General features: G+C 36.0%; 1 protein-coding gene and 1 pseudogene across 1 annotated transcript; both read left to right on the top strand.

The window, feature by feature from the left end:
* Window positions 1-1,789: 1,789 nt before the first annotated feature.
* On the top strand, window positions 1,790-3,211 carry LOC120278150 (early light-induced protein 1, chloroplastic-like). The gene is made up of 3 exons (XM_039285070.1): window positions 1,790-2,035; window positions 2,133-2,234; window positions 2,731-3,211. The coding sequence occupies exons 1-3, from the start codon at window positions 1,889-1,891 to the stop codon at window positions 3,073-3,075; spliced, it is 594 nt and encodes a 197-aa protein (XP_039141004.1). The 5' UTR covers window positions 1,790-1,888; the 3' UTR covers window positions 3,076-3,211.
* A 3,007-nt stretch (window positions 3,212-6,218) lies between these two features.
* On the top strand, window positions 6,219-10,329 carry LOC120277648 (annotated as a pseudogene).
* Window positions 10,330-16,712: the final 6,383 nt, after the last annotated feature.

The following is a 16,712-nucleotide window of genomic DNA, read 5'->3' as shown; positions in this document are numbered from 1 at the left end:
GACAAATAGTTCGGGTTGCATCGGATGTGACAAACTTCACTTTCACAATAGCAATGTCAAGCCCCCATCTTTGACATATCTCATCTAGAATTGACTCCCAAGGAGTTAACACTGAACTGGAGGACTCGACCCTCCCATCTATACCTAGCAACTGCGCAAAAGGTATCTATTGGCTGCTTGCATGAAGAAAGCATGGTCAACAATTGCATGACCACAAAAAATAAAACCAAAATGAGTGTGGAGAAGCTCACATGAATTGTCTTTCAAGTGAAGAAATATTCAAAGTACAAGAGTGCAAAATAAAACCAAAACAATGGGGAAGAGACAAATATATCTATCCTGCGTAGATGGAAACAAAAAAACCAACAAAAAGGATGATGGAAGAAGAAAGCAGCTTGGGTTAAAGAAGCATATAAAGTTAAAATTGACAACCGTACTATTTTCCAAAAAGTTGAATATTGCATGAAGTTAACTAACGGAGTTACACCAGGTGACCAAGCCGTCAGTAAAATAAAAAAAGAGGGACTGTCTGTCAAATTCAAATGTCAGAGGGACTTTCCGAAAAGTTTTGAAACTTTTAGGGACTAAAAAATAATTTTTCCTAAAATAATATATATTCTGAAAGGAAAAAGCCTCATAGATCCTCAATTGAACCTCCTCCTCCTTCAAAGAACCTCAATATGACCACCAAATAATACAAAATACTTGTATACACTATGATCTTAATCTCTAAATCAACTTCTCTTTGTTTCTTGAAATGTGCACCATTGTGATTCAATGTTTCTTCCCACCTGACTTGGTCTGCCATTGATCTCTAGCACTAAGCAGCAACATTCATGGAGACTAGTTCATAGAGAAGAGCTGGTAATTCTTCTAGTGTGTTTTTCAGGATTTCCTAGCTTTGCAAGCTGAGATCAATGGGAGTGTTTTCATTCACTGAAAGCAGGAAACCAACACATTAAGCCATTGGAAGAGACTTTGGGCGAGTTTGTGCTATTTTCTAAACTTTTCTCCAGTATTTTTGATTTGAAGTGTGCTTATATTGAACTTCAGCAAGCTCACATCTCTTATGAGCTTTGAAAACAATAAAGGCTGCTGATGAAGTTCTTGTGTCTCAGTTGGAGTTGGATTGCAGGAATGTAGAAATGATGAAGTTTGTTGAGAATGGTGTTTGTTGTGTTTATAAAGCATTAACGGCAGGTATTTTCTCTAATGTCTTTGGATTGTCATATAAATTTGTTCATGGTTTTGCAAAGCTTGTTATTATATATATATATATATGATGGATATAAATTTTTTTTTTTAAAAAAAAACGGTAAATGTGTTACTTTTTTTAGTTCAACTATGTAAAACGGTGACTGTCACTGTTTTGCCTAATTGTGTAAATATTTTAAAATTTATTTATTTAAGTAATTAAAAATAAAATGTATAATATTTATTTAAAAAAAAGCTACACATACTTATCTTTAAAAAAGCTTAAAGTATATTAAATATAAATACAGTAGCTACATGACAAAAGAACCCAGAGGTCACAAAGTCACGTGCATGCTCAATCATTCAAGTCCAAGGAAACAGTGACGAGGTTTCCCAAACGTTCTGGAACTCTCCACACATCCTCCGGTGAGCTCGATGTCCACGTTATGGCCCCAGCCCATGCGATTCCAACGCCATCCACGTCACAACAATCTTGTGTCCCTCTCTCGTCGCTGACGTGGCCTCTTCTTCTCCACCAATCACAACCCCATCTCACCTAACTCCTCTATAAATTCCAACCCCGGCCACATTAATTAATTCATACTCTCATTCTCATATTACAGAAAAGCTCAAACCCATCTATCTGTTCCCTGCTTTCTTGCTCTCTAGAGTTTGCTTCTTATCAAGTGTGAGAATGGCCACATCAGCAACAGTGCAGTCCTACATGGCCATTTTTAGGCCACAAGTTGGTGCAAAGAACCACTTGGCAACACTGTCTTCTCTTCACCTGCTTCCATGTCAGCGTGTTGCTGGTGCCACTCTTGTCCGATGCCAAGCAGAAGTGAGCAAAATATTAAATAAAAAAAAAAGCAAAATATCATTGCAGTAGTTATTTACGTTATTTTACTTATTTTATTTATTTATTATTTATTTTTTAGCCGGAGAAGCCTGCGGTGGAGACAGAAACCCCAACGCCACAAACTGTGCTTAAAACTGCAACGCCAACAGCAACATCACCTACACCAAAGCCAACGGCCAAGGTGAATCGTGTCCCACCACCTATTCAAGGATGATAAATTTGTTAATTTTCAAATAAGTCAACTTAAACTTTGTTAATTTTTATTTGGAATATATATATATATATATATATATATATATATACACGTTGGTTCTTGAAAACCACATATTTAAAATTAGTTCAAACAAAATACTAAAACTCTATTAATTTTTTTTTTTTTGATAATATTTTTATATATAAAAATTTAAATCAAAACCACGTATTTAACAATTTAAATTTCTATTAGTTGAACAAATTTTAACAATGAATTGTACGTTAGTTAATATTAAAATAATTTATAAAATTACCAAGAATACAATATTATCCAATATTAAATTTGGGGTAGGAGAAGTTTCTTTTTCCATCTTCCCCTTTAAACAACTTGAACGCTTCAAAAATTCCACAAAGAGAAAAAGGAACAGCTATCATAAACCAACTTTAATTTATATGAAAAGAAGTTAACAAGAAAAGAGTGGCAGGTGAGCACAAAATTCTCAGACGTGTTGGCATTCAGTGGGCCGGCGCCGGAGAGGATCAACGGACGGCTGGCAATGATCGGGTTTGTGTCGGCGTTGGCGGTGGAGGCAGCAAGAGGCCAAGACCTGGTAGAGCAGCTGATGAACGGAGGCTTACCATGGTTCCTTGGCACTGCTGTACTGTTCTCTGTTGCATCCTTGGTTCCACTCTTCAAGGGTGTCACCGTGCAGTCCAGGTCCGGCGATCTAATGTCCTCTGACGCCGAGCTCTGGAACGGCCGGTTGGCCATGCTCGGCCTGGTCGCACTGGCTTTCACTGAATATTTGAAAGGTGGTCCTCTTGTTTGAGTTCTTGCACTTGAGAGAGACTTTTATGTTTGTCTCTGTGTAATTGTGCGTGCTTTGTAAAATGTATTGTTTTGTTGCGTTATAATGTAATAGTTATTTTGGGGAATTTTCATCTGCATAAAAAGTTAATACTGTATTTTAAAGTTTTTTAAAATCTTTGAAATTTAAAACGGGGAAGTTCCTGATTTGTTTTTAATTATATGCTATTTTCATTTGTTTTTGTTTTTTTACTTTTAAAAAGTATTGTTTTATTTTTAAAAGGTATTTGGTCATAATTGATAGACAGATTATGACGTTCTCATTTTTATTGAAATTAATTATAAGTTAATTAATGATAAAAATCAAAAGAATGGTGGAAATTTAAAATGAGAAGATTTTTTTTTTTTTGATAAAGTGGATAAATCATAAATACATTAATAAAAAAATCAAGAGTTTACAAAACTAGTAAAAACAGATAAACTAGAAGCTTATAAAATCAATAAAAACAGACAAACAAAAACACAAAAGAAGAATTTGTTATTTACTTTTTTTATTTTGAATCGATGTATTTATACAAATTACATAAACAATTTTTATAAAAAATTAAATAGCAAATTTTATTCAAATTTAATTTAAGGGGATATACTTAAACTATATCTTATTTTAAACTTATACTTACTTTTATGATTATGCTATCTCATGTAATGATGGTAATTCATTATGTTTTCTAATGCTCCTCCATGATCTCTCCATTTGCCACCAAAAGTATAATTTGAAATTTTATTTTTTTAATATTTGTTAGTGTTTCTGATATGTATTTTGATAAATTGTATTATTTGTCACACATGATAAATTGTTCTGCTAGAAGAGTACTAGATTACAAATAGGTATAATACCCAAATTGGTTCCTTTATTTTTCTCTTTTTCCTTTCGGTCTTTCTACTCAGAAATGCTCCTGACTAATTCCTCTACTTTTGAAAATGTGCCCACTTAGAGAGAAATGCTCTCAACTGGTCTCTCTACTTTTGAAAATGGGACTAAGTGGAGGGACAAAGTGGACCTATTTTTAAAAGTGGAAGAACTACTTGGGAGCATTTCTCTCTAAATGGACACATTTTCACAAAAAGAGAGATTAGTCGGGAGCATTTTCGAGTAAAGGGACTAAAAGGGAAGAGAAAAAAAAATAGAGGGACCAATTAAGGTATTATACCTTAAAAATAAGGTAAATTTAAATCAAAGGCTAATTTAGGTAATTGTTGGGAAGAGCTAAACTTGGTAAATTGATGAACCCAAGGGTCGGATACACATCCCAAAAAACCGGCCTGATGGTGAGGGTTAGCCCAACCCGGAGAAGAATTCTAAATTAGCATAGGGTTATTGAACTAAACTTCGTAGATTGATGTACACGGGTCGGATCCACATCCCCATAAGACCGGTCTGATGGTGAGGGTCAGCCCAACTCTTATATACATATGAAAACTTCTTTTCCTAGCCGATGTGGGACTAATTTTGGATTGTCACTATTCATTCTTGAACCGATAACCATCTTTTGACTAACCTAGCCTTCTCTGTCCATTGTGACTAACAAGGGGTAGTACAGAAATATTCACTTGTCCCCAAGGTCTTCCATGAATTCTTGATATACGTACATTTTCTTTTTATTATCAATGGATAGATCTCTTTACAAAAATCACTATTTATATACCTGGTATTAGTCATAATTTACAAGAATATTATGTAGTATTAGTAAGAGGAGGAAAGGCCTCAAGGAACTTGACCACAGCCCATGGACAGCTCATTAGGCCATGCCTAGCAGGGGCCCATGTCCCCCTATCCACATCATACTAGCTCTGAAAAGCACCAATGATGCACACAAAGATCATTAGCCCAACCCTTATATACATATGATAACTCCATTTTCATGCTGATGTGGGGCTAATTTTGGGCTTCCCCTGTTATATCTTGCAACATACATTGCAATTAAATTTAAAAAATCATTGGTAATGCTATTCTTGGAAGGTGCTTTAGTTGGCAGATCAAGACCAAGTTTAGATGATTGAAGAATTTATTAAAGACCGGTGCAGTTAATTGAAGATTTGATTGAAAGCCATTTTTAAATGCATGATTGGAGATCGAATTTGGCTAATTGAAAATTGATTGATGAAGATTACATGAGAAGTCAAGTATGGAAAAGCCCCTAGTATGGGTGTGTGTGAAGACCCAAAAGGGTTCTTGTTGGCATGATGTGAAGTTCAACTAGTTGCTCATATTGGTCGAGATAAGGAGGATTGAACGGTATGCGACTCAAACTCAATTGGAAGAATTGGAGGTGCTCGAAGATCAAATTGTAACCAGGTTGTAATTGAGTGGGTGTTAGCAGGTGGTTCAAGTTGTAACTCAGTTGTAATAGAGTGCATATTTTTAATTAGATTTTTGGTTTGTTTCCTAAATTTAGTTTTTTTTTCATGTTAAATTGATTTTTGTTTTTAGTTTTTGGTAGGATTAGTATCATTGCCTCTTACTAAATGTGTTTATTGATTTTATGAATTAAGAATAAATTTGGTAGTGAAATTAATGTAAGTATATCCATGTGTAAATGTTTTAAATCTATTTACTTTTGATTCATTTATTTATTTTTTAAATTAATTTGTATTTTGTTTAGGAAATGAATCATGCAATTATTGTTGAGGTGTTTATAATTCGGAGATCTTCACTGTTGTACTATCCGTATATTTTGAAACATTTAAATTGTATAATTATATTAGGAGAAACATAACAACTTTAGTTATTTTGATATTTGATATCTGCCATTCAACACTATGAATTTTCATTTTTTTACACATAGAAATTTTATTTTTGATTATTTTACTTTCCAAAACATGAAGTATGTTAGGAAATTAATCTTCCGTATCTTCCATATTAAGAATAGAAGATTTGTATATACTATTGTAATCACTAATTTATAGTTAACAGCCTGATTTGTTGCTAATCAGTTACTGATTTGTAGGGATGCACAGATCTTTCTCTGTATATATATGTTCATCTTTATCAATGATAATATACAATTCATTCTTCTCTTTTTCATGGTATTAGAGAGAGACTAAGATCCTGACTCATCATCGCTGCACCTTAATCTTTCGTGTAGCATCTTTTTTTCAATCATCATGGCCGGTGAAGATTTGCCTCCACCATCTTCTCATCCTGCTTATCCTGTCAAGAAAAGTGGCACTTTTGAAATTTCTGCAGATTCCTTAAAGGCAGATTTCTCAAATCCTTATTTCACTCACCACTCAGACAATCCAGGTATGATTCTAGTCTCCAAATCCTTGAATGGGGACAATTACTCTGGTTGGAAACGGGCTATGACGCTGGCCTTAAACTCCAAAAACAAACTCGGGTTCATTAATGGTTATATCAAAGCTCCTTTAGAAGAAATTAATCCTGAAGGCTATGCTGTTTGGTCTCGGTGCAATGACCTGGTCTATTCTTGGATCATCAATACTCTTGATCCAGAAATTGTAGACAGTGTGATATATTATCCCACTGCTCATGAAGTTTGGGAGGATCTTCGTGAGCGATTCTCTCAAAGCAACGCACCTCGAATCTTTGAGATTCAACGAGATATAGCTTCTCTTCGACAAGAACAACTCTCTATCTCTGCTTACTATACCAAACTGAAGAGCTTATGGGATAAATTGGCCACATATTCAGATGCTTCATATGGAACACAAGCAGATCAACAAAAACTGATGCAATTCTTGATGGGTTTGAATGAAACTTATAATGCAATTAGAGGTCAAATCCTCTTGATGAATCCTTTGCCCTCAATCCGACAAGCTTACTCACTAGTCACCCAAGAAGAAAAAGGCAGCATCCCTCGCTCGGTGATCTCACTCGGCGATTCAAGTACTAGCACCGCAGCTATGGCAGCAATTCACAGCAAGACGACTCCTTCTACAACAATAAAAACTGAGCAACAATTACAAAGTTTTAATGGATCTCCTCCTCAAGCACGGGAATTCATAGGACGCCAAGATAAAGATCGACGTCATGGTTCCGGAAGAGGTCGCCCTATATGCAAATATTGTGGAGATTTGGGCCATTGGGCCCAAAAGTGTTTTAAGCTACATGGATATCCACCAGGCCACCCAAAATCAAAGAAGAATTTTAGCCAAAATTCAAATAGGGATATTCATTCGGCTAACCATGTTTCTGAGGCATCAAGCCAGCATGAAGGTAGGCCTGCAGTTGCTTTGTCTGAAGCCCAACTCAAACAGCTTTTGTCACTTCTCAATAATCAAGGTGAAGGCTCTAGTTCTAAAGTGAATGCAGTAACAAAGTCAGGTTTGTCCACTGTCACTTCCCACAATTGGATTATTGATAGTGGGGCGACAAACCACATTACTTCTTCATCTAAGTTATTGCACACATATACAAATTGCTCATTATCACCAGTATTATTGCCTAGCGGAGAAAGGGCAAATATTGTTGTGAAAGGATCTTTGCCTCTAAATTCTGTATATTATCTGCATGATGTGTTATCTGTGCCTACATTCAAAGTCAACTTGATGTCCGTGGGTCAGTTGACTAGAGGCTTGAATTGTTCCGTGACGTTCTTTCCTTATTGGTGTATTTTGCAGGATCTGGCTACGAGGAGGACGATTGGTTTGGGTAAACAATGTGACGGATTGTATTATTTGATGGCACTAGCAACAGATATCTCCTCATCCTCAAACCGATCAGTCTACAATCTCACCATCTCACCCACCGACCTCTGGCATAATCGGCTTGGCCATGTCTCACCATCTCGTCTGAGGTTCCTTGCCAAGAACTTTTTAAATTTTTCTGTTGAGTCAAATAATGCTTGTCCTATTTGTCCTTTGGCTAAGCAAAGTCGTCTACCTTTCAATACCAGTATTATTTCTTCTATAAAACCTTTTGAGCTTATTCATTGTGACATTTGGGGGTCGTTATCGCCACCCTTCTTTTCTCGGTGCTTATTACTTTCTTACCATTGTTGATGATTATACACGCTTTTACATGGATTTTTCTTGATGCGGCACAAAGATGAAGCACAATCTCTTTTAAAACGGTTTTTCAGTTATGTTCTCACTCAATTTGATTCTCGCATCAAAACTTTTCGAAGTGACAATGGTGGAGAATTTCTCTCACTTCGTTCTTTTTTTAATGATCACGGTGTCATCTTTCAACATTCTTGTGTTTACACACCTCAACAAAATGGGGTTGTAGAACGCAAACATCGTCACATATTACAAGTTGCTCGAGCTTTGAAATTCCAATCCCAACTCCCTACTCAATTCTGGGGAGAATGTGTTTTAACTGCTATCCATATCATCAATCGACTCCCTTCTCCTATTCTCTCTTTCAAAACTCCGTTTGAACTTCTTTACTCAAGGTCACCTTCTTTTTCTCATCTCCGTGTTTTTGGGTGTCTAGCCTATGCTACTAATGTCCATCCTTCCCATAAGTTTGACCATCGCTCTTTTCCTTCAATTTTCGTCGGCTATCCTGTCGGCCAAAAAGCTTACAAACTGTTTAATTTATCAACCAAAAAGTTTTTCATTAGCCGTGATGTCATATTCCATGAATCCATTTTTCCTTATAAGTTGACCAAGACCAATTCTACTATCACACCTTCCACTAATAATTCTGGCCCAATTCCTTTGGTGGCCGACGACACCATTGACCCAGCTTTCGAGTCCAATCCCTGCACATCATTCTTTTGTTGCTCAAATTAGTCAACAAACAGAACCCAGTGGTTATTATGAGGCTGTAGTTCATCCTGAGTGGCAGGTGGCCATGCAATCTGAATTGGAGGCTCTCCGAGTCAATGGCACCTGGACTTTGATGCCTCTTCCTTCCGGCAAGAAACCCATTGGCTGTCGTTGGGTCTACAAAATCAAGCACAAATCTGATGGTTCCATTGACAAATACAAAGCACGATTAGTGGCCAAGGGTTTTACACAATTGGAGGGTGTGGATTATCAAGACACTTTCTCTCCTACTGCGAAACTTGTTTCAGTCCGCTGCTTGCTTGCTCTCGCCGCTACTCATGGTTGGTCTCTTCACCAACTCGATGTCAATAATGCCTTCCTCCATGGTGATCTTCATGAAGAAATTTATGTCTCCACCGCCGGGGCTTCGAAGACAGGGGGAGGAACATTTATTTTGTCGGCTCCATAAATCTCTCTATGGTCTGAAACAGGCCTCACGCCAATGGTTCTCAAAATTCTCAGAGGCTATTCGATCATTTGGATATGTGCAATCCAAAGCCGACTATTCTTTGTTCACTAAAAGAGAAGGCAAGTCTTTCACTGCTATTCTAATTTATGTTGATGATATTCTGATTACTGGAAATGATCCAATTAGCATTGCTATAATTAAGAAATCTCTGCATGACCATTTCCGCGTCAAAGATCTTGGTGAATTAAAATACTTTCTTGGCATTGAAACTTCCTCATCTAGGAATGGAATCTTTGCTTCCCAACGCAAATATGCTCTAGAGATTATTAAGGATACAGGATTATTGGGTGCATCCCCTGTTGATACTCCTATGGAGCGAGGTCTGAAATTATCTGATAATAGTGACTTGCTTAAAGATCCAGGCCAATATAGAAGATTAGTTGGGAGGTTGATATACCTTACTGTCACAAGACCAGATATCATGTATTCTGTTCATATTCTTAGCAGATTTATGCATCAACCTAGGAATCTCCATATGGAGGCAGCCCTTCGAGTTGTTCGTTACTTAAAAGGCGCACCTGGTCAAGGCTTATTCTTCGCTTCAAAGAGTGATCTTAAACTTCGAGCTTATTGTGACTCGGATTGGGCAGGTTGCCTGATGACTAGGAGATCAACCACAGGATATTGTGTCTTTCTTGGCCCTTCATTGATTTCATGGAAATCAAAACGTCAGAAAACTGTCTCACTTTCTTGATGAAGCGAATCACCGTGCAATGGCGGGGAGCTTCTTTCGTGAGTTATCTTGGGTTCGGTATTTGCTCAGAGATTTGGGAATCCTACAACAAGAACTTCTTTGAATTGTATTGTGACAATAGAGCGACGATTACATATTGCAGTGAATCCGAGTATTTCATGAACGTACAAGGCACATTGAAATGGATTGTCATTATATAAGAGATAAAAATTCAAGATGGCTCCATAACAACAAAGTTTGTAAGATCGCGACATCAATTGGCGGATGTTCTAACCAAACCTACGGGAAAAAGAGATCTTTATTCCTATGGTTCGTAAGTTGGGAGTACAAGATATCCACCGTCCAACTTGAGGAGGGTGTTAGGAAATTAATCTTCCGTATCTTCCATATTAAGAATAGAAGATTTGTATATACTATTGTAATCACTAATTTATAGTTAACAGCCTGATTTGTTGCTAATCAGTTACTGATTTGTAGGGATGCACAGATCTTTCTCTGTATATATGTGTTCATCTTTATCAATGATAATATACAATACATTCTTCTCTTTTTCAAAGTATGCTCCAATGCCATTGTTGAAAGTTTAATATTGATCACATTGATATAAATATCTGAAAATAAAATTTGTTCTGTACCAAGCCGTTGATGAAACATCAGTAGATCTAACATTCTGAACAGAGCCATAAAGGTAAATGAAAATATTAATTTATTGTTTAGCAATAGTAATAATAAATTCGGGGATATATATATATATATATATATATATATATATAGAAAATTTGTCAAATGTGTTTGGATTTATCATGTTTGTGCACATTTTGTTTCCTATAAATTTTGATATTTGTTTATGAACTCATCACTTATGTCAAAAGAGACTTTGAGATATTTATTTGTTTGTGAACTTGTATTTGTTTAGATATTTTGAATATAGAATCACCCATGATTCAAGTTTTGGTAGTATTTACGGGGGTTATAAAATTTTATTCAAAATATTTTCAAATCAGGAGTGGCAATAATACCTAGCTAATTTGGGGGTTTAATATTAGCTTATGTGTAGTTTTCAAAATTTTATATTTTGTTTTAGAGTTCGAGTTTATTTTGAGTAGTGTTGGAGTATTGAGAGACATATAGCTCTTATTTGCTATTTTGATGAGTGGATCTTTAATTTGTTTGTCTGTTGAAGGAAATCAAAGCTTATTTGTTGTTGGGGTAAGAGGAATTGGGTCATGTGGATTATAAGCTCTGATATTACATGTCGTGTTTATGGAGGGGAAGAAAGTGGGGAGATAACAAGTAATTTTTTTTAACCACACAATAAGGAGATAGTTAATTGTTGACAGGACGAAAATCTGGCAGAATATTTGTTGACCGGAAGAAAATCAAGCAGAATATTTGTAGATAGTAGTTAGTTTTTAAATTTAGTTAGGAGTTTTTTTTTTAAATTTTATTGTATATTATTCTCTCCTAACTTAATGGAGAAAATCTATGGGTTGATTCCCTCATGACCACAAATGTTTGAGTTTTATAAAGCTATGGCCATAAAACTTTTTTTTGTAACACAAAAGCGACTTAACTTTCTCAGGTTGCACATGTTGGCATAATGGTCTGTTTTAAGGTGGTTTCTGATGAGTTAGCTAATGTGGTGCTAACATGGCACCGGAACTATCTTAAAATAGGCTATTATGGCCACATGTCCAACCGCAGAAAAGTTAAGTGGCTTTTGTGTTACAAGAAAAAGTTTTATGCCCACAGTGCTATAAAGTGAAAACATTTGTGGTCATGAGGGGAATGAGCTCGGAAATTTATATATCTTGCCCTATAAAAAGGGAACCTTGTAAACCTATGAAAATATAGAAAACCTTTATTCTCCTATCTTTCACACATGGTATGAGAGACTCCCTAAGAAACCCTGATAATTTATCCTCAAGCTCAGCTTGTGTTTTTAGTCTCTATTTTTTCCCCTTCCTTTGAGGGTTTTATAAACTCTCAAATCTACCATTTGTTTTTTGGGTTATTGATTGTTGTTGATCAGCCATGTCTAAAGTAAACTCTGATTCTTCACCATCCTTTATAACCTAGCAAAAAACCTCAATGCATTGACTCCCACACTATCCGTATTACTAACATTCATCTAAATGGCAGTAACTACTTTTGGTGCCCTTAATCAATAAAGATACACATCCGTGGTACATGTAAAATTGAGTTTTTGATTGGAGAAAAAAAGGATCTAGCACCTGAAGATCCTTCATATGCAACATGCGATGCTAAAAATCAATAGTAAAGACGTGGCTTGTGGATTCAATGGAAGAAGATATTAGTTCCAATTACATGTGCTATTCCATGGCCAAGGAATTATGGGACAACATAAGCTATATGTGGTGTCTTTGTGTGTGTGTGTGTGTGCGTAGACTCTAACTGTGGTTTAAGCTTGTTGGTTTGTGCTCAGGAGGTTAGAACAAGTTTGGTTGGTGTGTTCGAGTCATTGTGAGCTTAAGCGATTGAGTGTGCGGTTGCTCACCTTCTCGGCTTAAGCCATAGGCCGGGCCACGTGCCCATGGTTATTGGTGGCGGTGGGGCGGCCTGAGCTCTCAAGTTGGGCACATGGAGTTCTAGGGAAGCCCCTAGTGGGTTGCGCGCAGGTGTAGTGAGCTCACAGAGAGCGCCTAGGTGCTGCGCTGCGGGCTGCACGAGGGCACGTAGTGCCCACAAGGCATTCCTAAGAGCGGCCTTGTGAGAGGTGTGCATTATTGTAGGGTTGTATGTCTTTGTGACCTTGGGCTTTATTCTTGAGTTGCTTTGTTTAATTCTTTTTGTTGTTGTTGTTGTGTGTGGGTGTGTTGGTTGGTTAGGTGTTGAGAGCTTGGCAGAGGAGTAGCGCGCCCGAGGTTTTTAGGCCTAAGTTGTGAATGAGATTCATGATTGCACAATTCTTTTAGGATGTGACTTGATTATTCATATTGCCTGATTAAAAATGATTTGTGGATTTTATTGTATTAAATCGATGCTTCGATTTGTTTTAAAAAGGGATTTCTATATTATTAAATTATCTTTGAAACTCTTGAATTTGAGTTAAAATTATTTATAAGATTTTGGTTATGATTTAAAAGAAATCCTTCAGTTTGCCATATTAAACCGTTGATTTAATCAGTTTAGAAAGGTTTCCATGCCTTCCATTTTATATATGAGACTCTTGATGTTTGTTGAAAAGGCTTATGTTTACATTGGTATATTGGATTTGAATGACACTTGAAACTTGTGTATATGTTATTTTGTGACATTGAATTATGCTAAATTGATAATAATTCCTAATGTATGATTATTATCCCTATCAAGAACCATGTGTTATGGCTTATATGGATGGTATTGTAACCCACCTGTTGTAGCAGTGGGTCCCAATGGACCAGCCTTTAGAGGTGGCATGGAGGACTTGTTTCTTTTCTCTTCAGGTGGGTTGGAGAATCCCTACTTTTGATAATACACCAGGATTCTAGATTCACCATATGGAACCGGTGGGTTAACGTTAAGGACATGAGGACCTTGAAGGCTCTGAACTTAGCTGTAGCCACAACTATAGTTTAGAGGGTTTTCTAGACCATGAATCCAAGGATCGAGATGTAAAATTGTTATTAGAGAACTCATGCTTCTTATGTTGTACTTTCCTTTCATTGATTCCTTGTTTACTTTTCTGAAATGTTTCTTCATATTCTTGGAAAGAATAAATTTTATTACAAGTTCACAATTTGATGTTTTGTAAAGTTGTATTATTCTTAACGATGAGTTGAGAAGTGAAACCCTGCTTTGAGGCAAAGGTACCATTTATAATAGTTTTTGGATTTCATGCATAATTATATATATATATATATATATATATATATATATATATATATATATATATGTGTGTGTGTGTGTGTGTGTGTTATATGTGCTATACTAATTATTGTATCTTCAAAATTTATGTATTTATTTAAAAGCTTGATTGTTGATGTTCTCCAACTCGATTTGTTATTTTTTTTGGAGTTGTCCTAACCCAATCATTAGGTGATTTAGGTTACTCACCCTCTCTCTCCCTTCCAGGCTCTAGCAACTAGTAGCATGGCAATGAGATGGAGTACTGGATATTGTCTGATATCCTATTTTTATTTGTTTCTATTATCCCATATATTTCTTTGAATATGTTGCATTGTTTAAGAACATGTATCCACTAGGGTGTTTGAAACTCCTTATGCATGATTTCTTTGTTGTTTGTTTTTCTTTGAAACCTAGTACACTTGTGACTGGTATACTTCTTGAAGTCTATTATGAGGTTTTGATATTTGTTGCTTCCTCTATGTTAGTGTTGTACTACATTCCTTGTGTACTATATATTCTTGTAAATCGTGTTTAGAAATGTGTAATTCCAGGGATCTCGCTAGCCTTGCGGCAACTCAAGGGTCGATTGGTGTGAGTGTCACTTCTCGGATTGTCAGGTCCATGGGCCTGTAGGTCGAGGCGTGATACCAGATGTATTTAGATTTGGGGAACCAATCCTAAATTTATGAATTAACTCTAAAACCTGGTGAAATTCGACAAGGAGATGATCTTGTACTAGATATCTCAACTCATTGAAGAAGTTATGGGAAGATTTTGATTTGTTTAACAACTATAAGATGCAAACCACTATAAACATATGATGGAAGCATATCGTATTCACAAATTTCTTGTTGGATTAAACATGGAATTTGATGAAGTCCAAGGATGGATTATTGGCAGGACCCCTCTTCCTTCACTTAGTGAAGTATTTGCTGAAGTTTGTCATGAAGAAATCCTCAGGCATGTTATTTTATGGAATAAAACTTGAACAAGGTAGGTTAAAAGTCCAACACTTATTGTAGATGCTATTGCCAATAGAGCAACAAACTTCTTATGGAGATTAGCGAACAAGCAGCGGGTATGGTGCAATCATTGTAGCAAACCACGCCACACCTGAGAGACATGCTGGAAAATCAATAATAAGCCAACAAACTGGAAAAGTAGGTTTGGTGATTGAAACAACTGAGGAATTCCTTCTTAAAATGAAGCTAACATGAACCTCTTCATTAAGAAGTAGAAGATTACCTTTTGAAGCTATTGAAATCCAATCTGGAGCCTGGTATTTAAAGTGTCTCTATTGCTCAAATAGATAGTACCTGTATATTCACTCTCTTGTAGTTCAAATTTTGTTCCATGGGTAATAGATTCTGAAGCTTCCGATCATATGACGAGCTTATTTAATCTTTTCAACTCTTTTTCTCTATGTTCTAGTCTTGAAAATTAAGAGTTGCAGACGGTAGTTTCCACCAATTGCAGGGAAAGGTTCTATAAAATTATCAGATTTTTTTATTCTAAAATTTGTTCTTCATGTCCCTAAATTAACATGTAACCTTTTGTTCGTAAGTAAACTTACCTAAGAATCTATTTCTCATGCAATCTTTGTGATTCTCATAGTGAATTTCAGGACCAGAACTCGAGAAAGATGATTGGCAGTGCTAAGATGATAGATGGACCTTAGTAGTGTTTGTTTAAATTCTATTTATGAGTAAATAAGGCTTTGGCATTTTAGAATAGGACATTCTAGTTTTTTTTATATCTAAAACATTTGTTCCCTACTTTATTCAAAAGTTTGGTTTGCTCCTCATTTTATTGTTAGAGTTGTTGTCTATCCTAAAGCCATCACACTACTTACTCTCCTAAACCTTATACTTCTTCCAAATCATTCTTTTTAATACATAGTGATGTTTGGGGATGTTGGTGAAAATGGTGCTTTGTTACTTTCATAGATGACGATACTAGATTGTGTTGGGTGTATTTAATGAATAAAAAATATGAGGTTGGAAAACTATTTAAGGATTTTCACACAATGGTAGAAACTCAATTTCAAACTAAAATTAGCATTTCTCACACTGATAATGGAACTGAGTATTTTAAAGGGATTTTTGGACATTTTTTAAAGGAAAAAGGGATCCACTATCAATCCACTTGTGGGGTTAATTTTTCAGGAAGTCACCAAACTTTGATTTATTATCACTTTGGTCATCCAACTTCAAAATGTATCAAAGTGGTCACTCAAATTTTAATTCATATCACCGGGAAGTCACCCATGGCTTTCCAGCCCAAATTAGTCTACGTGGCCGCCGAAAAAACTGAGGTGGTTTTTTTTAATCCACATCATCATGCTCACATGGCCTATCCATGTCATTATATTAAGATTTCTTGAATTTCACTGGACACTTGATTGCCACATCAGCATCTTTCCCCTTTTTTCCTTCTTCTTCATCTTGTGGGTTCTTTTCTCCGTATTCTTCGACTCCTTCTTCTCGCCATTGTTTGCCTTCTTCTGCTAGACATTGTCTACAAGAGTTTCAGCGTGGACTATCTGTAACGGTGATTGGGAGGAAAGGAAACACCACGTGTTGAAGCTTCTTCTTTTTCTCCTCCAACAAAGAGACATGCCCTAGGACCCAGTGGAAGATAGTTTTGCTTTTTTGTTGACTGATGTCTTCAAAATTTGATTGTCAATATGGAGTTGATTTTATTTTTTTTCGGTTGATTATAATTAATGGTAGTAATTGTGAGTATACAGGATTGTGATATTCTGGGTTGATATATTTATTTGAGTTGATTGTAATATTTATTTTCGAATGCCGCAATTCATGTCATTTGAGCATCCAATACCGTGAGTACT

This window comes from Dioscorea cayenensis, chromosome 15 (assembly GCF_009730915.1).
Source record: "Dioscorea cayenensis subsp. rotundata cultivar TDr96_F1 chromosome 15, TDr96_F1_v2_PseudoChromosome.rev07_lg8_w22 25.fasta, whole genome shotgun sequence".
In the NCBI taxonomy this organism is placed as follows: Eukaryota; Viridiplantae; Streptophyta; class Magnoliopsida; order Dioscoreales; family Dioscoreaceae; genus Dioscorea; species Dioscorea cayenensis.
The sequence above is the reverse complement of the archived record's forward strand: the minus strand, read 5'-3'. Positions and strand labels throughout refer to the sequence as shown.

Excerpts from the sequence above, each read along its gene's own strand:
- LOC120278150 (XM_039285070.1), top strand. The coding sequence starts at position 1,889 with ATGGCCACATCAGCAACAGTGCAGTCCTACATGGCCATTTTTAGGCCA. Across the intron at positions 2,036-2,132 it reads TTGTCCGATGCCAAGCAGAA|CCGGAGAAGCCTGCGGTGGA; the intron begins GTGAGCAAAATA and ends TTTATTTTTTAG. Across the intron at positions 2,235-2,730 it reads CACCAAAGCCAACGGCCAAG|GTGAGCACAAAATTCTCAGA; the intron begins GTGAATCGTGTC and ends AAAGAGTGGCAG.